The sequence below is a fragment of the Vidua macroura genome, chromosome 4, assembly GCF_024509145.1.
Source record: "Vidua macroura isolate BioBank_ID:100142 chromosome 4, ASM2450914v1, whole genome shotgun sequence".
In the NCBI taxonomy this organism is placed as follows: domain Eukaryota; kingdom Metazoa; phylum Chordata; class Aves; order Passeriformes; family Viduidae; genus Vidua; species Vidua macroura.
The window spans coordinates 13,300,093-13,325,118 of NC_071574.1; the positions used below are offsets into that span (position 1 = coordinate 13,300,093).

General features: G+C 36.8%; 1 protein-coding gene and 1 long non-coding RNA gene across 5 annotated transcripts in view; one reads left to right on the forward strand and one right to left on the reverse strand.

Moving 5' to 3' along the window:
• SCLT1 (sodium channel and clathrin linker 1) overlaps positions 1–25,024 on the forward strand; it is a 29,744-nt gene extending 4,720 nt beyond the window's left edge. The window contains exons 6-21 of one of the 4 annotated variants that reach the window (XM_053976782.1): positions 334–466; positions 1,153–1,275; positions 3,038–3,082; positions 4,897–4,967; positions 7,420–7,510; positions 7,666–7,757; positions 8,366–8,543; positions 9,509–9,607; positions 10,109–10,180; positions 10,856–10,930; positions 11,395–11,540; positions 11,825–12,017; positions 13,385–13,581; positions 21,665–21,743; positions 22,835–22,930; positions 24,783–25,024. In XM_053976782.1, coding sequence (XP_053832757.1) covers positions 334–466; positions 1,153–1,275; positions 3,038–3,082; positions 4,897–4,967; positions 7,420–7,510; positions 7,666–7,757; positions 8,366–8,543; positions 9,509–9,607; positions 10,109–10,180; positions 10,856–10,930; positions 11,395–11,540; positions 11,825–12,017; positions 13,385–13,581; positions 21,665–21,743; positions 22,835–22,930; positions 24,783–24,845 — 1,753 coding nt within the window. In that variant the 3' untranslated portion in view covers positions 24,846–25,024. Of the gene's footprint in view, positions 1–333; positions 467–1,152; positions 1,276–3,037; positions 3,083–4,896; positions 4,968–7,419; positions 7,511–7,665; positions 7,758–8,365; positions 8,544–9,508; positions 9,608–10,108; positions 10,181–10,855; positions 10,931–11,394; positions 11,541–11,824; positions 12,018–13,384; positions 13,582–21,664; positions 21,744–22,834; positions 24,356–24,782 lie in introns of those variants that run through there. The other 3 variants (XM_053976781.1, XM_053976784.1, XM_053976783.1) reach the window with 3 other exon arrangements.
• Positions 12,636–17,308, reverse strand: LOC128806906 (uncharacterized). The gene is made up of 3 exons (XR_008436971.1): positions 17,232–17,308; positions 16,669–16,753; positions 12,636–12,710 (listed from the first exon to the last, which is right to left on the reverse strand). It is a non-coding gene; the product is annotated as an uncharacterized LOC128806906 (long non-coding RNA).
• Positions 25,025–25,026: the final 2 nt, after the last annotated feature.

Sequence of the window (25,026 nt, forward strand, 5' to 3'; positions counted from 1 at the left end):
ACTACTGTTTCAAATGATTTCTAAACATTAAAAAGCTTTTTTTTCCTAGGACCTTGAAATCTTCTACTAAGTAAATTCAGGATCCTAATGTTAGAGTCTTGAAGTACTTGGTATAGATAACAACACCAGGTATAGGAGATTTTACCATGTCACTAAGAACTAGATGTGAAACTATTTCAAACTGTCCATTTTGTTTATAGATCATAATTTAATAGATATAAATTTGACTTGGAAGGAAGGAGTATGTACAGGTGGAAGGCACAGTATATTTCAATTGTTAAAATAATCCCTTTTAAAAAAATACCTTGCTGAACTTAGTTCTTTGAATTTCAGGCTGCATGCAGAGTTGAAAGAGGCTCTTGAGAAGCAACTGGAGGCTCTTCCTTTTGTGCATCTGGAAACTGATATTCCTGCAGATGAAGGCACAGTGAGAACCCTTCAAGAAGAACTACGGCTGGCAAAGCAAGTGTGTGAGATACAACATTTCTATTGTTTTATTTCTCTTGTTGTGCTTTGGCAGATTGGGGGAGGTTGTTTTATTTCTTCATTCAGAAATCATTTGCTCAGAGTTCCTTGAGGCTGTTTTGAGCCCCTCTTGAACTCAAAGATTGAAGAACGTCTTTCCTAGATTAATAAAATAATTTTTCAATATTAATTTTTGTCAGTAATTTTACCAAGTTGACTTGATCTCTATGTCAAATTCATGATCAGCAACTCCATGAAATATTTTGTTCAATTCAAGCTTTTTGTAGTAGCTTGTCATTTTAATCCAAACTATTGTAATGTGATATGAGGAGGGAAGTGTGGGATGTAGAAAATAGTATCTAAATGTAAAAACACAAGCGAATTTTGTTCAGTTTATTACAGCATATCAATTGAATTTTGGTACTTGAATAGTATCTATACTACAGGCCTGCCTTAAAGACCTGTGAAAGTTTGAGTTCTTCAAAAAAAAAAAAGCAAAAAACTGGAAGTGGAATTTGAACTTTCAAGCACCTGTTTTTCTGCACTTGAATTTAAATTTAAAAAATATATATGCAGAGAAAAGTATAGGTAATGGCATTTCTTCAAAATAGACGTTAAGACCTGTCCTTTTAGACAATGACAGATGAAGACAAATGTGCTGTAACAGAATATTGTTCTGTAAATTAGGAAAAAGATCAAGCAGTTGAGCGCTGGCAGACGTTGTCACAAGAGCACGACCGACTTCAGCAGCAGTACCAGGAGCGCCTGACTAAAACACACATTCTCATAGCTGAAAGGAAAAAGCAGAATGTAATTTTCATTTATTGTTGTTCTTTTTTTGTTTTCATATACCTATATATATATATATATATATATATATACACATACACAAAATATGCATGTGCATATAAATAATTCTGTGTTTGAATTTCATGGTCGGAAATCTTCAGGACAGTAAAACATCTGAAAAAGTTGCTTAAGATTTCTGAATTCTGAGGTGAAAGTTTTTTGTTATCTGTTCTTCTGTGTTCAAATAGCTGGAAAAGTAGTCACCATTTCCTGCTGTTATTCAGGAAAGAAGTAAACAGGTGAAAAAATTTACTAGTCTTTGTCTAATGCTAGCTTGCATTTAGCAGCGTATTTTTCTTCTGCTGAATCTGTGGAAGGTCTTTCAGGAAATGCTTAGAAAAGTTGTTCTGCTCTGATGAGCTATGTAAAGATGCTCAGTGTGTGAAGAACTAATAGAAACTTGATGCATTTATGTACTTTGCTATGTGTATTTCTAGGAGAGAACCTACAAATTCTTTTACTATTTCCTCTATTTTCAAACACACTTGACTTGTGGGCACAGCTACAGCTAACCTCAGAAATATTTTTTTACTGATTTTTGGTTTTTTGTGATACTTAGTTCACCTTGGCGATGTGATCTTTTCTGAGAAAGAGGATAAGTGTCTGTGCAGCTGTTGTACTCTGTCAAATTTCATAATTATTTCAAGGAATAGTTAAGAGGACTCTGGTCTTTGTGTGGTTCCAGCTTTCTGCTCCTGTTTCTAATATTAGATTATTTTTTGTGTTGTCAGTTACTAATAACATACTCATGCAGAAGAGTATAGAGAGCCATTGGTAGCTGTTGTAGGGCTTCCAGATTCCATTTCTTATTAGTAACTAAATTTTAATGCCACCATGACAAGAACAAGGCTGAAGAGCCTTTTATTCTTAAATGCTACTTGTCTCCCAGAGAAAACAGCTCTCCAGTTAAATAAACTTTTATTTCAGGTTTAGCTTTCAATCAAGGAGCAGCAAACAGCTGTCAGAAGTAAATAGAAAAAGTCAGATCAAGTAGAATTAGAACTGGCAGAAGGCAAGGAGGAGAGGGGACATCATTAAGCACTGGATGTAGAAGGTAAGGGAGAGGCAGGAATAGGTTTCTAGCATATCCTTGGCCTTGAGACTGTTAGATAGTACATTTAGAAGATACTTCAGCTCAGGGACTTCAGTCCTCTCTCTGCTCTGAAGGCACCTGGCATGCTGCAGATGGCTTTTCTGAGTTATGCTAGTTCTCCTAGAATGAGAAGAGTTCACATTTAGAGACTCAAGAACTTAACTGAGCATTTTTTTAGGGACATGAGATATCCTGTATGGCAAATAACAAATTAAAATGTCCATAACAGGCATTTTTTAATTAACGGGTGCATGTCTGTTACTTTGCTTAGCAAAAATGCTTATAGTAGCATCACAGTCTTTTTGACTCTTTAAAAGCACAGTGTACTTTAAAAAGTACATGCTTTAAAAGCAGATGTGTACTTTCATGTTTTCATAGTAACTGCATGTGAGTTTTGGAAGGAGGCAGTTTGTGGCCCAGGGAAAATTAGATAAATTGTTCAGTAGTAAATCTAATTTTATGGGGTACGAGGTCAACAGCTGAAAACAATCTAGCTGAAATCTATGAAGACACACTGAATTTCCTGCTGCATGTATAGTTTTAAAATGTTTTCAGTTGACTATGAAGCTTTCTAATTATTTGCTCTTTCTGACTATAATTATTATAAGATGCTCTGAATTCTCTTTTTAGGATCAACTGACTAGCATTCAGCAGCTGACTCGCCAACTGCACATGGTGAGTGAAACCTTCTGAACGGTGAACTAGTAATTTATTTCTTTTCCTAATAGATCCTCAAAGTACAAAACCAAAGCAAAAAGGCCTTCACGCATACCTGGTGTCACTCAAATTTGCAACCTTCTCCAGCAACCAGGAAGCAGAGATGGCTTTATTTCTGAACGCCAAACACCAGGTCAATGTGGTTGAGAGGTCAGCTTTTAATTTTATGTGAGGTTTTACTTTTACACTTCGGAGGTAAGCTTACACTCAGAATTGCAGTATGTGGCTAGTGTACTTCACACATGTCTTCACAAAGGAAACCTGTTTATATTATGCTCTCTTGCATATGTTAGCTCTGGCATATTTTTATCCATTCCTGTTTTGATACTGCTGTCTTCAGTGTCTTTGTCACCTTTATGTACATTTTGCTGAGCTCTTATAACCTTCCAGTGCTTTATCCACATCCTTAGACTCTGAGACTTCTTAGTTAATAAGATTTAGCCTAGGCCTTCCAAAATTGACAAGCAGTTTTAGTAGAAAGTGTATTGGAAAAAAAACACTGCAGACCCTGACTCAGGAAGAAATGATGATGTCTGGCTCCAGATCAGAAGGCTGAATGATCTGCTTTATTAAACCTACACTATATTACATTAATATACTATTTAAAGAGATATATACTATTCTACCTACTTACTTCTTATTTACCTAACTAATTACCAAAACCTGTGACTCTCTGCTGAGAGTCTGAGACAGAGCTGGATCCGATTGGTCATTGAACCCAAACAACCTTCACCAGAATCCAATCAAGCAATCACTTCAGGTAAACAATCTCCATACCAAATTCCACATGGGGACAACAAAGGAGCAGAGATAAAGATTGTTTTCTCTTCTCTCTGTGCTTCTCCTGAGAGACAGAATTATGTCTCTCTGTCCAGAGAATGTGAATGTCACAGAAAGTGTCAAATAGTTTTTTGTTGAAAAATTGAGGTGAAGGAGGGGGTGAGGTTTTTGACTGGGCAGCTTGTTTTTGATTCCTGTATGATTTTTTTGAGTGTTTGTTTACTGGCAGTGCCTAACAGTCTACTCTTGTTTTTATCACGGAAATATTCTTTCCTCACATCAGAGAAAAGAGTTAAGACAATATTTAAGATAAAGATAATCAATTTGTTTGCATTATCCAAAAGACATTTGGTACCATCTGTTACCAAAGGCATAAGGATGTCATGGGATAAAGCATCAAGCCTTTTTTGAACTAACAAACTGAAAAATACGAAGTGAGGAGACAGGTTAATTAGCCATGTTTTTTATTGTGTTAAAACAGCTGTGTTTCCTAGATGTGCCCAGGTTGGAATTGTTCAGCATATTTATGCATGCTCTGGAAATGAGATTCAGTATTGAGGCAAGAGTGTTCACTGCTGATGTTAAAATATTTAGGGTAGTAAAAACTGAGATAAACTGCAGAAATTTTCAGAAAGATCTCATTGATTATCTGAGTTCATTTCATCTGATACTTTGTTGTTATTAATGAAACCAAAATAATAGATCTGGGCAAGATGGGGTTTTTACTTTGAGTACTCTGTGGTGGTCTTGAAATGAACTGTTAGCACTCAGGTATTTTAGAAGCAGGAAGTGCCTGAAAACAATTCTTAGTTAAAAAAGCAAGAAAACATTAGCAATTAATAGGAGAGAGGGGAGAAAAGGAGAATATTCTGCATTTTGAATGCTGCCTGCCATTGTGGTTATCTTTACTATCTCAGTGTAAGGCATGTGTAACATGTTTAACCTTTTCAATATTATAATGAACACGTTACAAATACCTCTTTATTTCACAGACCAATCAGCAGTTTCTGAAAACTGTGACAGAACAAGATGTGGAACTAGAGCAGCTACGAAAACAACTGAGGTATAAACCAGGCAGATTAAAAAATAATTAACATCTTTTCTATAGCTTTTCCTCACCTGCCGCTGTGTCATGGGCCTTGTTTGTACTGCAAGCTAATTTCATCTTCATAGTTACAATGGTTTCAGTAACTGTCTCTGAAGTTTGTTAGACATCATTAGTGTTATGGTAACATATTTCCAGTTAGTGTTGTTTGGTTCAGCTTTTCCCTGAAATAGGCAACATTTGACCTTTGCTTTAAAAGAAGAAAAATTGTCAGTATCACATCACAATTGATTCTGAAGATAGGCTTTCATTAGAATACAGTTTGCTGAAAAGCCAGTTACAGGGTTACTGATTACAGTTCTGAAATGTGAATGTTCAAACAAGCTTCCAAGTCTTAATTTTTTTAATAAAATTTCCTTTTACCCCTTATCAATAAAGAGCTCTAAACCATAGGTTCTGTGGAAGTTGAAGGTAAAAAAAGTGTTAATTACATTCCTGACGTATATCAAAGGAAAGGAGAAATAATACCTGTGACACAATTTCATGATTATTTGTGTTCACAGCTGAAGTCTATTCAATGCCAGTTTGCTATGTCTCTTCTCTCTTTTAACTAGTGATGGTTGATCTAAAATTAAAACTTAATTTCATTCAACAGTGGATTTATGAACTGAGAGTAAAATAAGAAATTCAGTCATTATTCATCTCTAGTTACAGACACTGATTAGGGTGATCTGAGAGGAAGTTGAACATAGAGTCCTTGCACCCATAAAAACAGTGGTTTACTCCCGGTGTTAATGGCAGCAGCTCTGTCTAGCCCTAAAAGGTGCTGCAGTGTTTCTCCAAAAAGTCTGGAATATTTTCACGAGTTGCTTCTGTAACATGAAGACGTAGTCTGTATGGATTATGTAGCATATGGTGCAGACAATTCTAATCCTTTGGGATGTTTTCCATAGTTTTACTTGATTTATGGTAATAGAGTACTAAGTCAGGAATGCAAAAGTAGATTTAAAAAAAAAAAACTTGTGTGTTAGAGAATTGAGGTTTAAATTATGTTTGTATAGCCTGGATAAAACACACAAATGAAGAAACTTGGCATAGCTAGGGCATGAATCTGCATTTCAGAATCTTAAAGCTCTTAAACAGAGATAACTTGCCAAGATTAGGTTGAAGATATATTTTACAGTAAAGAATAAAAGCTGTATCTTTAGAGTCAATTTGTTGATTCTAAACAAATCAACAATAATTTTACAGAGATCTGTAAAATGCAGATCTCTGAATTTGATGTGAATCTGAACCTGGTTGTTAAAATGCATTGTTAATACTTAAGGTGTTCTGATTTTTATGACCGTTTTTCTTCTTTTTCCCTTCTTATGCTGCCTTTTGAGTTCTTATTCTGTGTTACAACACTTCTAAAATATTTTGCAGGAGTCAATGTAATGTCCTTCTGAATTTATAGTACTTCTTGTAGGAGAAAGATGCAATGTTTCAGATGGCCTAAGGTAAAAGTTTTGGGCCCATGCTGAAGACTGTGTTTAGGAATAATGTTTTTGTTGTAGTTTTTTGCATCTTAAAGAAATTGTAATCAAATCAACTTTTCCAATTAACTGGGCTGAAATAAAGTATTTGCTGTAAAATTGCTTGGGTTATGTATATTTTGCTTAAGATTTTCATGTAGGTACAATATGCTTGACTTGTACGCCCTTAATTCAAAATCAGTATTTCTAGAAGAAATATTTTCTTGAAGTTAATTGTTATAAGCATGAAATATTTTCCAGCTTCTCTCATGACTACTGGTGTTGCAGTTTGCAAGAGCTAATCTAATACGTGTTTGCTCTCTTTTACCTTTATGATAGTCAGTCATTGGTTTTTAAATTTAGCCTCATATGCAGCCTGAATAATTGGGTTACACCCCAGGTGAAGGCTCTCTGTATCTTTCTGTTCCCAAGTCAGAGGAGTCAGAGGGTTGCTTTTTTCAACAGACTTTTCTACTGAGGATGAAGAGCCACTAGTCGTTAACATGATTCACTAACTTCTTTTTTTTTTTTTCCTCTTCTCCTTCAGCCCACAAAAACTATTCAGATTACAAAGCACATCAGCTAAGTTCTTTAGAAGTGTATAATGATTCTTTTAATTCCTAGTCAGATTGCTTTAAAAAGTGAAATCTAATTCTGCAAAAGACTTCTCTGTTATGTATCTGTGACTAAGTTATTGAATCATTGAAGTTTTTGATTTCCTAGTCCTTCTTTAATCAATGCATACACCTTCCTTATAATCTATAAAGTAATTTCCACAGGACTTTTGGTATTTGGTATTCCTCTCTCTCTGTGCCACATAAGGAGAAGGAGGAATCCTCTTCTGCCCTGTGAGAGCAGTATTGTGGAATTTTTCTGCTCTTCACAGCTATTGTGACAAAGTTTTAGTTGAGCTGTTGTTTTCCCCCCCTGTAATAACTGGGTTTATTTATATACAGGCAAGCCAAAATAGATGGGCAGGCAGCAAATGCTAAGCTTGAAGAAATGATGGCATTGAAAGAGAAACTTCAGAGCCAATTGGAGAGAAAGGTATCCTAGAGAAATGAATCATTTCTGTTGCAACTGAGGGGGCAGTCTTTTTCTGAATGCTGACATTAAATGGACTGCAAGTTGTTATCTAGCTTGTTTTATGTGACTATATCTTTATTTTGTTCAGATCTGGATAATACTTTCATTCTTTCCAGGAAGAAGATAGGATGTCTGCCCAGGAGAGAGAAACAGCATCTGACAAACGCTTGCAGCAAATGGAGTCTAATATAAAACAGTTAGAAATAAGGTAAAGAGATCTCACTGTGTGTTAGTAACAGGATGCATGCAAAATGTATACTCTGGCTCTGCTAAAATAGAGGGGTTGTCTGTCTTTGCATGTTTTGTGGCAAACACGTTAGAAAGTAACAAAGAGATGTTTTTGACGATCCCTCTGAGGCTCTCTTGTCCATTTTTGTGTCTGCCAATACTGACAATCATAATTAAACAATAAGAATTCCTGAGCTGTTGTGAAATTACCAGTGGTTTTCTTTCTCTAAAACTATAGCTGCAACTTCATTGCCCACATCCAATTATTCAGTTTCCTCCACAGAGGAAAACTTTATTTCTTCTGGGGCTGTTCTGTTCTGGTTTAATATAGAACATTTTCAGTGATGTATCCCAGGATATCACTGGGATTCTTCTAATGATCTTCTGAGATTAGATATCTGAGTTAACTCCTATAATTCTGTTTCTTTCTAGGGCTTGATTGATCGTCAAACTCAAAACACTCTATCCAAAAACAAGCAGAAAACAATGCAATTTGGGCAATTTATGAATAGACTTACTAATAGCTCAGTTTGAATGCATCAGTGTCTTAATTGGCCATCACATTGTCAAATTTCTACTGTCTCATAGATTGTGTGTGACTGTTCAAGATGCTGAACGGCTGAGAACAGAAAAAGTAGCCCTGGAGGAACAGATCAGAGAGCTTCAGGCCAAGTCTGCCAGTCTAGAAAGTGAGACATATGATGCTGTTGCAAAAGTCCAAGATTGCATACAGCTCTTGGAAGAAGCTAACCTGCAAAAAAGTCAGGTAAGTCATTGGATGAAGGTGTTTCCTAGAAATGAGGATATTTAGGATACACAAGCTAGCTTTTGTGTCTGTTGTGCTAAAACTAGTCATGCACAGGGAGCAAGCTGGAATGTGACCGCTCATCACTCAGATTTGTCATACAGTATGAACTTCAAAGCATATGTTGAGTGCCTGGATAAAGGTCATCTAAGTGATAACACTATACCTAAACACAAATCTTCCAAAGTTTTTGACAAGAGTTCAGAGTTGCTTACCAAATACTGGTGTCAGGAAAAAAGAGGAAGGTTCTGTTACAAATTTATAACTGTTAAAGACAAGGCATAGAGAACAAGGAAAGTGCAGCGTCATCAACAAAGAAACCTAGGCATGTGGAGGGCCTTAAAAGAAACTTTTATATACAATGTGTGATTGAACTATCATAGAATAACTTTTATGCCAAAAATATTGATATGAAAACATGGCTCAAGGAGCCAAAAAAAGCAGACAATTCTTAATTTACTGCTCTAGCTTAAACATCCTGAATTTTTCAAACTGGGAAGAAAATTCAATGAACATAAGAAAAAAATATAGCGTTCGGTTAATGAACAGAATAAAAAACATGCACATTAATATACATATCTTTGTGTTTCAAATTGTTTTCTCCTTGCTCTGTAGGAGATTGAGGTGGAAATTTTGCTCTGGGTTCTTGTGCTTTTTTCTGTATAATTCCATGTTCAGCCAGAATCTCCCAAGTCCCAATAGAAAAAGGCATTTACTGACACTAACTCTTTGTGTGGTTCCGATTTACAAGAATGTGCATTTAGTGTCACATGTTTTCAGTGTCAGTGTTACCGAGTCTCAGTGCCAGCTACTCCAAAGTAAAAAGGAAAAAAAGGTGTCTTTTGAGCAGTGTGTGTTTTTCTCTTGGTGCTCTTAGTATCACACTGACATATCAGTCATATTTCATTTTGTTATTTTTCTTCTAGGCACTCTTTGGGGAGAAACAAAAGGAAGAAGAGATCAAAAAACTGCAGGATGAAATGTCTCAACTTGCAGAAAATACAGCTGCAAGAATTAGAAAGGAAGTAAGTTATGGTGGAAGATGTTTAGAAAGAATGGGAAGATGTTTTTGGTTTTCCTGAGAGTGAAAAGCTACTGCTGGTGTATGGTCATCACAAGCAGTTTTGTCACAAGAGTTTGGATAATATAAGTGGCAAGGCAGCATGCTGATAGCACCATCCTCTTCAGCATTTATTCTCCAGACACATGTTATAAACAAGAAGCAAAATTGTTGGTGTCTCTGCAGACACTGATATGGAGAAGGCTGCACTGTGAAGATGTGAATGGCACTTGTGGTGTCTTCATTTGTGGTTTTTTTTCTCCTAAAAAAACCCCTCAGTTAAAGTAGTATGGATTGATAATAATCTTTCTTCTAACCTTTATCTCGTAAGAGCTGTCAGTTATTGCAATCCCAGGTATTTTCATGCCTTAAATACATGCACCACCTGTATACTACATATATATGTCAAAAAGCAAGAGGGGAAAAAAGTTTGTGGGCCTAATTTTGTAGTTTGTTTTGGTCACAGGTAGACACTGCAAAGAAGCAATGTAACATGCAGGTTTCTCGGCTGACAGAAGAAGTTTCAGCTCTTCAGATGGTATGGGGTTGATTGATAAAAATATTTTCAGTAGCAAAACATTCAAGACTTTTGCTGATCAAATACTTCCATTAGAATTTAGTATTTTAGGTCAATCAGCATGTGATTAATGAGTAATTGTGTAGGACAGTCCTCTGTTACTGTATAGCACATTACATCCTGCATGTCCCCAGAGATGAGTTCACAGGCATTTTGAAAGTGAGATCTGGGTTCTAGAAAATACTTCCCATGTGATGGCACTTCTTAAGTATCCCTGTTTCTTTCAGAGACACACTAAACTCAGCCTTCCATGCTTATCTCTAGTTGTGTGTGTACAAAGGAAAGCTGATATGAAAGCTGAGAAAGTGTCCTAAGAGAAAGTCTGTGGGTCACAGACATCAATTTCTGAATGAACCAGGAACTTGTAATAAATTATGCAGGTGACCAGAAGAATTCTGTGCTTATGCACCTATTTATGCATTAAATTTATTTTAAAAAGCTTTCATTTGATGTGTCTTGGTCTGTATATTGAATGATCCTGTAGAGAAAATAATGAGCAGGTAAATATAATCAAATGCATCTATGGCAGTAGCAAGAACTGCATTTACACTGGAGGGGGGGGGGATTGACTTCAGCACTTCCTGAATTTCTGTTTTGATTTATTAAATCATATTTTAAAATTACTTTTGTGAAAAGGAATGTGGAGAAAAACAAAGTCAAATTGAACGAGCCATTAGAGAAAAGAGAGCAGTGGAAGAAGAACTTGAAAAGGTAAGGCAACTGTATGTATTTTTACATCACATTTAAGATGTCTTTACAGAAGGAAAAATACATAGATTTTTTTTCCCATTTTTCATGTATTTTGCCCTTAATTTCTTATTTTATTTTTGAGTAGATTTTCTTAATTGCCGATTTTCATATATTTACTTTAAGGTTGTTTGCTTTTTTTTTTTTAATCCAGAAGGTCTTTTAAAGCTGCAGCACCAAACTGAAAAAGAAAGTTCTTTGAAAAGTGTAAAAAGTAAAAGAGAGATATTTAGCATAACCAAAAGAATGCTGATACATATTCCAGTTCAGATCAATAGACAGAAAACAAAATAAATGTCTGATCAGATATTTGGAAACTTTTCTCTTTTTCAAGTGGCAGCAACAATGTTAGAAATACAGTTTAATTTTAAATCATGGGAAAATAGGATGCAATGAGGAGTAAACTCATATGTAAGTTTACTCTTCAGATTTACAGGGAGCACAGAGAACATGAATCTGACAGTAGAAAACTCGAGCAGCTGCATCAGAAGTATTTGCTTGCAGAAGCTGCCAAGGATGACCTTCAGCGGAGTCTACAGGTGACAGAAAAGAAACTGAAACAACTGGAAATGAAGTAAGTGATGTTACAGATGTTTACAGAAGGAGGAAGAGAAAGCAATGGTAACCACTTCAGACTATTTAAACTGTTCAATGTGTGTTGTTAGGGCTTTGTCAAATCCTTTTATTCAGTAACAAACATAGTATCAAGATACCATAACTGTGAAACTAAGATTGATTTTATCAATTCCATCTTCATAATAAAGTTCTTTGCTGATTTGTGGATAGCTCCCAGTCTATATCTTTCATTCTCTGGTTCAGGAGTTCTTCAGTTGCAGCCAAACTTTCCTTCTCTTTTAGCTCTGAGGAAGAGAAATCTCGTTGGCAGGAAGTTATCTGTAAATTGCAAAGCACTCTGGATTCAGAAAGAGAAAAGAGTTCCTTTGTCAGTGAACAAAGACTAAAACTTCAGCAGGAGAATGAACAATTGCAAAATGAAATGGAGGGTTTGAGAAAAGTGGCAGTAGAGGCCCAACAAAGAGCTAAAATAAAGGTATGGTTTGGGGTTTTTTTGTTCTTTGGGTTTTTTTGTTTTTTTTTTTTTGTAATGTAAGGCTAATATTTGCTTAGTAAGGCAGCAGTTCTAAGAAAAAAGCATAAAATGTTTAAACTAAGATTGAGAGTTTCAGTGATGCTTCCTGGTTGCTGCTGAAAGGTAGTTTTATTATTGCATTGTGTGTTCTCAGAATCCATGGGGAAACTCAATCTCTGCTAATTAAATTGTATTTTAATGTGTATTAAATTCTCCTTGATCAGAAGACCCCAAATGTTCTTTGCTTTAAATAAGATGAATAGATTAAATAATGCAATTCCCAGTCTTTGTTTATTTATTGTATCTAATGTGTCAGAAATCTTTGTCTGTCTGACTTTCTGCCCAGAGTGTTCCTCTACTTGTGTGTCCACCATGTTGTCAGGGCAGTGTGTAACTAATAAATAATTTATCAGTGGCTCTTATTTTCTGGACAGAGGAAATTGTTCTCTCTGCTTAGCTGCAAACAAGAGTATTAGCTGCAAGCTGGTTTGTTCTTTTTGAACATGTTCCATTAAATGCCCCTGAGTAGGCTGCAGATGGGATAAGGAATCAGTAGTAACGTCAACAGATTCAGGGTACCTGTGGCTTCTGGAGGGAGGAACAGCTTTCATCCTTGATGTGCTTTCTGAACATGCAAAGCTGGTACTTTCCCCTCTGCAGTGTAAAGATACCAAATAAAGGGATCTGAGGATCTGGAGCAATGAAGACAACCCCAGTAAGCAGTTTTACAAGGTGTGAGTGGGGACCAGCTCAAATCTGGCTTCCACGTTGCACTACAAGATAAAGAAAGCTGTGAAATTGAACAGGGACTCTTGTACAAGTCCAGAACCCTTTGCTTAAACAAAGGATGAGAATCTTGTAACAGAGAGGTGGTGGATATGAAGCACAGAAAGCATACACTAAATCTTTGTCTGTCTCATTTTTAATCGGGCAGGCTTCCATTATAGTCACAGATCAGATTCGCTGCTTGATTTAATTTCCCTCTGATGTACAAAGGATTGCAGATACAGTTATGAAAGTCCTAAAACATTTAGCTAGATGAAAAAGAATCACCTTTTTTCTGTGGAGGAAACACAAGGGGAAAAGAATAAAGATTACTTACAAAAATAAGCATACACATCTCATTATCCTTTATTGTCAGTTGTCCTATTTGCTTAAATTGGCTTTGGGAACACGTATCTCTGAGTATATAATTAGAAGTTTAATTACTGTATGTTACACACTTCCAACAAATGTTTATAAATTTAACTCAGGCATTGTAAAACAAATGGAAAAAAAAGGTAAAGAGCGAGAGATTTGATTGTGCAGGATTTGTGGGGTTTTTTTAGATAAGCACAATGGAGCATGAGCTTGCAGTGAAAGAACATGGGTATGAAGCTCGACTCAGGGAGATGGAGGACACCAGTCACAAGTCTACTACTGAGCTCAGACGTCTCTTGGTAGCTCAGCAAAAAGCAACAAACAGGTGGAAAGAAGAAACAAAAAACCTCACTGAAACTACAGAAGCCAGGATCAGTAAGCTGAAGTAAGTGCCGTTTTGTTCTCCTTCTGCAAAGTGTGGTTCAGATACTATTTGGGGTGTGGCAGTAGATCTGTGGTGAAAAACCATGAAGAGCAAACCATCCAGACTCAAAGATGTGCTTGCAGCAAAACAAACAGTGATATAAACAGAACCTGTGATGCTCTCTGTGAAGTCAGCACTGAAGTAAAGCTTTCACTGTTTCATTTTCTTGTAGATAATGTGGGAGGTTTTATAATGACAGAAAGTAAATAGAATATATTACTTTTGATTTTTCTCTGTCAAGATACAGCACACTCAATTTAGACAATTTTAACTTTGGATTATGAGAACTTCTGTACCTCATCAGAAAAGCCATAACATCAGTTGTGAAGTGAATCTCCAGACTTCTAAAATAAACTGGACAAAAACCTCTTGAAATGTATATCTAACGTGCTCTTCTGAACAGTTGCTGTTATAAATGAAGATAAAAATGGGTTGTGTGTTTCTCCTAAGAAAAAAATGGTATAAACTTTACTTTTCTCTTAATTCATCCATATTTCTAAGCTCATGCTTGTATTTTGCAGTGTAGAATATAAGAATATTTTTTAGTTTTGCAAGTTTCCCCTATGCTTTATTTCATTTCTAGGCTCAGGAAATGCTGTTCAGTTAGCTCAAGTAGGCTATTAATTTGAGATTAAATTAGCCTGGTATTTTTATAGAACTGTAGAGTAGTTTATGTCCTCAAGATCTCCTCTTCTTCAAAACTGGTTAAAAATTGGAGGAGGTTGACACACTGGTCCACAATAATTGCTGAAATAGGAAGCCTTATTTCATAAGTCTAATTTCTTTAAAATTAAAGTAGTTAGAAAGGAATATAACATTGCATTACCTTTCAGTGGGTTTGAGAACAAAAAATCAGGTTATGCAGCTCTGTTAACTTGATACATTTGAAGCAGCCCTTTAGTCACTTTAAGTGATGCACTCATGTGGTTCTTTGCTCAGACTGTTTTTAGAAATTGCTTTACTATCATGTTAACGTGGAAGCAAAGCTTTTCCCTATTAAAATTGGGAACCAGTGAATTCTACCTTTCATTTCCTTTGGGGTAGTCTTGGGGTTTTTTCATATTTTATTATTAATGTAATGCTTTACATATTCTCAGCTTCAATCATATTTCCAGTATCCCATGCAGTTTCTGTAGTTCCAGTTTCTGAAGCATAGCTTGGCTATCAGAATGCCAGTGGTGTGAGTGGAATTAGAAGCTAGCTCTCTAAACACAAGCCAGGAAAATCTACCTTGCCACTACTGTTAACCTGGATATCCATCTTTGCAGTGAAGGATACGCTTATCTTTGCCTTCCCTAAGCAAACAGTTACAGGAGGCTTTTTACCCTATCTGTTCAGATACAGGCTGGCTTTATTTTCCTTTAAAACATCCAGCATTTTACAAAGGTTATCATTAAACAGTTCTTTAGGAAAGGGAAAAGTCTCTTTCAGAAGACAAGAGTATTGAGCCTGTTTGTGAGACACTGCGAGCTGTGCTGATTCACTGACAGTTTTAGTGGTGTAGCTTCACTGTATGTAATTAGTTAGCTCTTACTGATACTTTTTTAGCATCTTTTGTAAATGCAGTAACTGGAGAAGAAAATTATTTTGCAATCTTTCATGCTAAGGTAAATTTTAACTCTTAAACTTGTAGTTTATTTTCTGTAAATCAAAATACAAAACTTCACAGCTGAGCATCTAAGTTCATCACTAGATCCTGGATGTGGTTCAGCAGATTCCAGTTAAAAGGGGAAAATTGCAGACTTCCAAAATAACTAAAGTTATCTGTGATACAGCTGTTTTCCCTCTAAAAGCTTTACTGTTCAGTGTTAAAAAGTTGTTACAGCAAACCAAGAGATTCAGACCTTATTTATCTGCAGCAAAATGCTGACATAGAAAATACAAGGAAGTCTGCTTTGTGAACTGGGTGAAAAGTGGGTAATAAATCTTGAAAATGTCCCTATTTATGTGACTTCAGTAGACATTTTGGTGCAAGCCCAAAAACTAATCAGTTACTTTATGATATGGTTTTGTGTGTTATGCCTTTTCATTCGGTGTAAGCTAGAAATAGAAGTCTTTATCAGGCATTTGCTCTACCTGGCAAGGAAGCTGGCAATAGAAACAGGAAGGTTGTCATTTAGACTGACATCAAGAATTTGGTGTTAAATTTGTGCAGTGATGCTCTGATATCATGGTGACAAGTAGTCTAACTGAACCTTATCAGTATTATCTGGAAATTTTAAAGCCAGCTTATTTTTCACCTTCTGTGCATTGCCAGACACTCAGCAATGTAGTGCAGAATGCAGTTGGTATGAAAATTAGCTCCGGGATTTACATTGTAGTAGTCATTCAGCACAAAAGTCCTTGCTTTTACTATAAATGTATAATTATCATATTTCTTTTCATCTGTCACAATAACATTTTGAGTGCAAGTACAGAGCAGCAAATAGCTTCTTACTGTGTTGGGAACTAAAATCAAGTTGCTGATCATTTAAAAAGCAGAATAATTTTGCAGCAAATGCATTTATCGGGGAAATTTCATTAAGAACACAAAATAAGACTGATACTGGTAATGGATTAATTAATCTGTTGTTAATTAAATGCTGTGTTTGGAAGGTCTCTTGAGGCTAATGCAGGAAATGTTCTCACCAAGCCTCGTGGTGGGGTCCAAGAGAACAGAGGATCCATGTAAATACGTGAGCAAATGCAGAGGATGTGTTGGTGCCATGTAGCAGAATTTAATTTTTTAACAAAAATACAGTTTTTAACAAGAATCATTACTCTTGCAGCATGCTAATGTGTTTTATAGCTGAGTGTTTTTTTAGGAAGTTACAAACTTCCTAACCAAGTCCTATCCATGTGCATGGGGGAAGCATTTTAGATTGCATTCCGCCAGGAGGTTGCTGTTAGTGCAGCTCCCATAAACACTGACTCAGTGTCCCATTTGTTAGTGTAGGTGTTTCCCATTCCTTTGCCTGAAAGTCATGTTGGTTTTCCAGTTCTGTCCTCATTGCTTTCATTTTCCATGTGAAGGTGTCTGAAGCATTTTGGCTTCTTTATTAAACTTACCAGCAGCAGCTGCTAACTTTTCCACATTCCATGCTGCTCATCTGTCATGTTCTAAGTCTGCAGGGTTTTGTTGGTGAGGTGTAATCTATATGCACAAAGGAAGCATTAAATAATTCTAAGGAATGAAGCAACATCAGTGAATGTTAGGGGGTTTTTGATCTGAAAAAAAATTAAGTACATTTTGCAAACTGTAATGGTAGAGCATATAATGTAAAAAACATAAGAATCTAGTAGATCAGTGGAAAAACCTTTAGGTAGAAGTGTTGATAAGTAAATTGATAATTCCAAGCTTCATTGAAAATTATTCTGTGCTTTTCTGGACCTGTGGATTTCATTCAAGTTAAACATGTAACTGTTGCTGATAAAACTGAACTTGGAATTCAGAACCAGTGCTGAAACAGGAGGCAATGCACTGAATACTTGCAGATTAAGTTACATTTACATTTTCTTTATACAAATGTATTACAGTCTTCATTTATGAGAAAAGCTTTCTTCCCTCTGAGCATCTTGAGATGCTGCATGCATCTTAAGGAGAACTTATTGGTAATAGATCTCATCTTCACCTTGCAGAAGGGCAAGGAGCCAGTTTTGCTTCACACTCCTTGTGCCAATCAACCCTGAAGGTAACTAAGGAGATCAGTGCTCCTTGTGACACGGGTCATCATTCCAAATACAAACTTTGCTCTTGGCAGGATGGCCAACAACTCACTGCCAAGTTTATGCCCTTTGTTCCCACAGTGTCTGCTCTGGCAGAGTCAGAAACCAAACTGCTCTGTCCCCTGATTGCATCCATGTTAAATGTACTTTGAGTTCTAATAGTATGTACTGAAGTGAACTTAGACAGCAAATGTTTACAATTATAAAATAGTAGTAAAATAGTATAAAGTGAGTGTTCACTGTAAAAAGTTGTAAAAAAGGTGATCTTTCATATTCTTTATAGGGGGTTAATTTGAAAACAGAAGTATAGAAATTTTATAAAACTGTCAAACTTCTTTCATAACTCAAAAAGAGCTTTTAAGTCTTGGTGAATAATTTACGTATTTCATGTTAATTACTCTGATTCTTGAGTTACTAATTGATTCTTTCCCCCTCCTCCTGTTTATGTGGAATGTTGGCCAAGTAATCTAAATAACCAAATCAGATTTAATGTTGAAAAAGCTGTTTTGATCTCCAGTGTCTCTTCTCCACAAATGAGTGTTGAATTTGGTAAGAACTAGAAGCAATCGATGTTGCAGTTATTGCTGATCTGCAGGGTGTAGAGCTTTCAATTGTAAAGCTTTAGGCTCTCAGTTTGAATTTCCCAAAAATTTAAGGTGCCTTTGACAGCTCTGGTGAAAAAATCGGTGTCAAGTGCTTTTTACTTTTCTTGTCTTCATTTGAAATAATTTACGTTTGAAAGAGGGTGAGGAAAGCATGCACAAGTTTTTAAAGGCTCTTGCTTTCATTGAAGCACTGTAATCCAGAAGAACGGTTCCTCTGGCCACATATGGGGGAAGAGACTGGCTGAGACTGCTCTTGTTACCTTACAGCATCACTGTAAAGCTCTGTAGTTCTTCAGACTTCAGCTGAGAAGAATAAATGACAGTGCATAGGAAGTGGAAACAGCAATACCAAAGGAATGTTTAGGAAATTTGTAAATTGGAAGGAAATAAACTTCAGTAACAACAGAACAGAGGGTAGAATGGGAAGGATTGAAAGAGACAGTTCTGACAGCAGAATTTAGGCAAAACCAGGGTAACTCAGTCTGCCAGCATCTGCTCAAATAAAATGAAGTGGCAGACTGTATGCAAGTTTTAAAAATAAAGGGCAGATGATTGCTTTGTTCTGCAAAGCCCACCTTTACAAGTCTGATTAATGCACAAATACAAAAGATGGTTAATACCATCTCATTGGCATATCAGTATTTTTTGTAGACTTTCATGTCCTTACCCTGAGAATGAAAAGTTGGGGTAAATAGAGAATTTTGCAGGTAAGCAAATAAACCCTTGCCAGTCTTTGCACCAGTGGCCAACACCAAGGGCTTATTTTTATTGAATGTGATTCTGGTTGGAACAGGGAACAGAATAAGATTTACTTGGATAAACAGAGTTTTCTATTGAATCAAAAGACTGAATCATCACAGAATGCCCTTCAGTGGACTAGATCTGGACAACTGCAAGCAGGGAAAAAGGTCAATCCTCTAACTTGAAAACCTGACAGGAAATTGACAGTTCTCTCAGCTTTGCCATGGATATTGCTTTGGCATGTCAGACACATGGATGATTGCTCAGTTTAGGTACTGTTTAGCTTGAATAGGGGTAGAAATAGGTGTACACAGGTCTGTTCTTCTACAAAACAGTGCATGAAATAATTTATAAACATTGGCTTAAACTATAAAGGGGGACAAGTTTGCTTCCATGAAACATTGCATTTGAGGAGCTTTAAAATCTGAACTCTAATTACAGAAGTAATAAAATGCAGTAACAATACACAGTGTGAACAAACTAATAAGTTAATAATCCTATTCAGCTGCCATTATTGTCTAGCAGCAAGATAAAACTTTTGGGAGGGGAAAAATAAAAAAAAAACTACTTGCAGCATAAACCCATTTATTTGAGTAACTATACAGAATAGCTTTATTTCCTTAATAGTTACTTGTATTATAATTGTCAGTACCTAACAAAAGGGAATCCTTGCCATATTGTTTTTATATTTAAAGACTTTGCTTAGCTAAAGGCATCTGACTGCAGCTATTTTGGGTGTCTTTGTTCCAGTTTTTGCCTCTGACACATTTCTTTGTCATAGTTAGAGTCCCTGACTCATCGGTAAGCATGTGTAGGGTTTGGAGTTCTCTGTTTTTATCTTTTCTGTGATTTAAAATAGTCTGCCTCTGAGGAATGACCTTTTTTGGTGGCAATATATGAAGTGTTGGCCATGAATGCTTTCTCCTTTTCCCTGCATCCTGAAGAGTACATGGAGTGAGTTGCATGGCATCTTGAGATGAAGAAGTTGCCTCGTTTTCTGAAACATTATTCTTGGCTGCACTTGTGCAATGTTTGGCAGCCATAGCTGCTTATTTTAAGATGTTCATTAAAGAAAAAAAAAAAAAATTTCCAGGATGAGAGACAGCTGCAGGTACTGGCAGTATAGAAAATTCGCAATTACTAAGAGTAACTGAAGCATATTATAGTATAATTCAACCAAAAAAACAGCTGGCACGTGCTATATTTGTCATGAGAGCTTTGCAGAAAGTACTTGCTGCAGCTGGCGGATTTATCACCCGTCTGCTGAAATGCTGGAAGCTCACCTTTTGTTTCCTACTCACTTAGCAAAGACAGTGTGCAGTGGGGGCTGATGTAATTATCCAGCAGTTGGGATTATTGCTCAGTTCTAATATTGAGAACTCATAAGTTGTATTTGGGGGAGGGTTAACACTCAGATTGAATCAATTGTCTAGCTCAATAGCCATCACATTTCCTTATGCTTACAAGGTTAAACTGTTTCCTTTTAAATATGTGTTCAGTGTGATCTCATTATAAAAATAATTTCTTGATCACAGCTGTGTATGAGCCTGTAAACTCTGTTTATGGTGTCTGTGCTGCTAAGCATGCTAATTCCATACCTCAGCACAAGCACAGGAGACCGGGTCCTTTCAGTAACTGGGAATTTTTACGGCACCTAAAATTGGTCTCCTATATTGAAAATGCCTCATTTGATGCTTAGTACTAAAATACAGAGGGCAAATTACAAAAATAGTGTTGCATACTAACATACTGTCTTGATCCTGCAATCTTAATTCTTACTTTATATAAGAGTGTTCACATGTGATAACAGGTATAACCTAGGTGTGATTTTAACTGTTTAACAGCATTGAAATATCTGCCTAAGTGCTCTCATTTCTGTGAAAGTTCAAAGTTGTTGAACTGTTTTTGTGATACCTGCCTGGGGCTGGTGAAAGAGGTTAAAAAGATGGGTTGAGAACAGGTGAGTGGAAACTCCTCACCAGATGTAGTGGTGACCTGATGTTACACATGCATTGCAACCTTGTATTTCAAGTACCATGTATCAGTTTTGAAACTTTTATGAAGTACTAAGTTTAAAAGTTTATAAAAGCAAATTATTGTTGAGAACCAAGTGTCATCATTAAAATAGCAGAGTTTAAGGTGAAGATCTGAGGTTAAAGTATCTGCTACCTTACCTCCATTCCCTCAAAAATAAAGGCTTTAGCTTCCCTTGCAGTGCATGCAGTCTCAGCAACAAGTAGAGCATTTAAGGTGAGGTGGTAGAGACGGGTCAGAGGTTACAGCAGCTCACTTAGGTTGCATCTTTCCCTGGCCAAAATTACTGGAGTTGTGTCTTCAGTCATCCTTCTTCTTGTGCTGATAGAAGGCAATAACTGTTTCCTTTAGGCACTAGCTCAGAGATTGTCATAATCCAGATGTTTTTTTGTCTTCAATACTGTGTAAATTGGGGATCACTAAAACTCATTCAGTATAAAAGTGAAAAGACTGCTGTTGAAGTAGTTGGTATTTTCCTTTTCCTCACAATGTTTCACATTGTTGTCTGTCTCACAAGTATAGAATGATTTATTTTTAGGTACTTCAAAGCACCTTTAAAAACGCCTACATTGAGGTCTGGTTATGGAACACTAATTAGAATGTTAATCTCAATATTGAACTTACTGTGCAAAACACAACTTATATTTATTGCATACTAGATAGCATGCCTCCAAAATAAGATTCAATAAACAGGAAAAAAAAACCCTGTAAAATGTCAAGTGCTCTTGACAAAGTCTTGCTGATTCTAACAAATACATCTTGTTCCTCTGCCATTACAGTTTTGAATGCACAGCATGAAGAAGTGCTGTGTGGTGCTTTTGAAATGGGTGTTTTAAGAATAACCCTGTAATTAAAACCCACCATAAGCCTCCACAATTCATGGAACTATCTATGAAATTACATTCCAATAACTGAAGTACTACTGTTTGCCAATCAGCATCTTTTCTTCTGATTCCCAGAAGTGAGCTGCGTCAACAAAAACTCCGTAGCCAGGAGCTCATTTCCCAGCTGGAAATAGCAAATGAGAAGGTAACTGAGGTAAGATAATGCCTGATGTGACAGCTACTTTCAGTTACAACCTGATGTGCATACACTTAAAGTCTTAGCAGAAACCTATTTAGGTGAGTTATGTTGCTGGTTTAGAGAAAACTAAGGATTTTTGACAGAGATAGTAACAACTGGGAAGCCTCACTGTTTCTTGCTGACTGACATGTTCCAATGGCAGGAAGACAAATGAACTTTACTCTCAAATTACCAAAGTGAAAGGGGAAATCATCTTTCTATCTTTCTAAGTGACTAATCTAGCAATTCTGGACAAATTTCAGGAAATGTTTCTGAACTTACTTCTGCCTGTGAATCCCTGCAAGCCCCAAAACAGGAGCAGGCACACTGGGATTATGGATCATGTGGCACATACAGACACCAAGTTCTCCACGTGCTGTGTGTATGCAGAATTTACATTCTGTGTCTTTATATAAATATAGCTAAAAGCAATATCCATTAAAGATTAAGGGCAGGGTTGTTTTGGAATGTGCATTGTTCAATAATTAATGGCCACTTTAGGAAAGGGCTTTCCTGTCAGCCTTATAAAATCTGTGATAACATCCAGTTCTATCCAGGATAAGTCCTTCTGTCTTGTTTTTTTTTGTAGTGCTGTGTTATTTAGAGGACAAAAATTATATGAGAAGTGAGTAAAGGCTGGTTAAGAAAGGCTTTTTACAGACCCTTTGAAGGGAACAGAGGAAATCTGTAGCAGATTTATCATCCCATTTGTATTATCTACTGTATTCCTCTTTCTTCTGAGCTAAATAGCTAAAACATTTATGTTGTAAGGTTGCGTGGATTAAATAACTTGAATTAAAATGTCAGCCTTAATCCATCTTGCTTCAAGGTGGTGAAATGAGTAAAACTTCCCCTGCAGACTGATTGATTGGAAAAGTCAGATGATGTCACATTTGAGCTGGAAATTCTCTATGATGTGTCAGCAGTTTTGTCCTCAGGCTTTTATTGTAAGGGGAAAACAGTTCCACTTCTGACATTCCTCTTGTGTTAAGCTTCTTTTTGCTACAGAATTAGTGGATTCAGTGAAAAAGAACTTGGCATTGTGATGAGAGATTCTGTTTCCACAGGATGAGACGTTGATGATGGAGTATCGGGAATACATCGACAGGCTTCAGAGGCGGCTGAGCCAGGCAGAACAAAGAGCAGCCACAGCATCCCAACAGGTACCCAGCTCACAAAAAGTGTTATCCAAACACATGGAATATGCAGAAGTACTCACTTTATGTCATTCCTGAGGCAGAGGTGATCACTGATGAGCACTATTACCAACAGGATTTTAACAAGCTTGGATTTTGGACATGTCACCCTCTGACAGGATGTTTATTTGACATCTTAGGTTTGTGTGTAGAAACCAGTTTGATATGAACTAAACCTGCATGGTTGAGGATGTGTGAATGAAGGTGTACAGGCCTTTCCAGCTTTAGAAATGGCAAGTTAGCAAAGATTAAAAAAACCCTTAAATAACTGTAGCTCCTGTTTGCTGGTCTGGAGTGCACCCACTGCAGTTACCATTGGCTGTGTGTTACAGCTGCAGCTCCTGCAGTGGTAAAAATTGTGCAGACAGAGTAGGAAATGCTTGTTTCTTTCCAGGCCGTTGGAGAGATAAAGGAGAGAGAGTGTATCCCTCTCAGTATTCAGTTTTTCCATAGTGTTTAAGCTGTACAACTTGAAGCAAATCCCATGGGGGTTTATACACTGAGTTCATTTTTTTTTTGCCAAGGAAGTTCATTACTCAAATTGGCCTCCTATTAAGTAAAGATGGTCTTTCTGCCTCCTGCTTTTTTTACAGTGATTTAGGAAAACCATTTGCAAATTACAGCTTGTTAATGCAGGTGACCCCATGTGAGCTGCAGAGAGATGATATTTGGCTGACCTAAATTGCTCAGTTAGGACAAATGGCATTTTTTTTCCCAACAGCAGTGAATAAATGGGCATAGCTGCCAAGCTGTCATAACATAAGCTGTGGTTCCTGGCTCTAAATGCTCTCTGTCATGACAAGGTCTATTCAGCTGCTGAAGATTTGCTTTGAAAGACGAATTAATTTTTTTTAGCCTCCTGTTTATTATGTGGATCTGTTTAGCTCTAATGCTTCTAAGATGCTGTCTTCCCATAAAAACCCAAACATCCTTATGTCACATTTCAAGCAATAAACTCATGGCCTTGGTGCCCATAGAGGAAGAGGTCTTGCTGTTCCTGAAAACATTGGTAATTAGCTGTTCCTCGCCAGGCTTTCTCTGGAAGATAACAAAGAGATTTGACATTGTGCAGCCCAAGTGCTGTTGCCAGACTTCAGAACTGCCTTGCCCTTGTGGCAGAGGTTACTGCAGAGGCCTGGCTTCTCCGTAGTGACTTCGGAACTGCTGTGCCAAGCCCCTTCCTTTTTCTCTCCACCCCAAAAAAACAAATACTGGCACTGTCCCTGCTAAAGGTCTCCAGTAGTACTGCAAGAATGTCCTCTCTTCTGAGTCTGGGTCTTTATTCTCTGCTAGGCTGCAGAAGGCTGAATGTTCCCATGTGAATTCCATCAGACTCAGTGATGATTCTCTCTATTCCTAACCTATAGGCTGAGGGCTGCTTTCTGGCCTGTGTTATCTGCCGTCACTGTAAAATTGTATCAAATATAGACTAGAGCTGGACTAGTAGGGAGCCTATAAATTACACTTCTGTTGTGGTCAGTTGAATGACTGTAAATCTTAGCTTATTCTGAAATAATAGTGATCAGTAAGAAGCATAAAAAATACAAGATAATGTTTGCACAAGTTTAAAACATCTATCCTGTAGGTGTCTTTTAGTGTATTCCTGCTACGTATCATCTTGTATTCTCTGGGATCTGAATTAAGACAAAAGCAGTAGTCATCTACAGAGTACATTGTAAATCCTGCTGTTCATCCCAAAGTCACACTGCCTGTGCTTGTTCCCTCTCCTTCATGACACTTTCAGTATGGAAGTTCTACTGTTACTTTGATCCTACAAAGAATTATTACAAAGCTATCATCTGCTTGTGTTTCATTACAGCTCAGTCTGATTACTACACAGAATAAAAAAACTGCTTCCCTGAGGGATCTGGAAAATATTTAAACATGTGTTTTTATCATTCACCATGTTGGGAGTTAAGAGGATTGCTGGAGAAGCTTCATATTGGAGCACTACAGTCAAAAGCACAGCAAGGCTTGTAAAACTTAAATTCTGGTAAGAAAGGGAGTGGCTGAAGATCCTGTCTCTGTATGCACAATAAAGATTGGAAGAAGACTGCAAAATG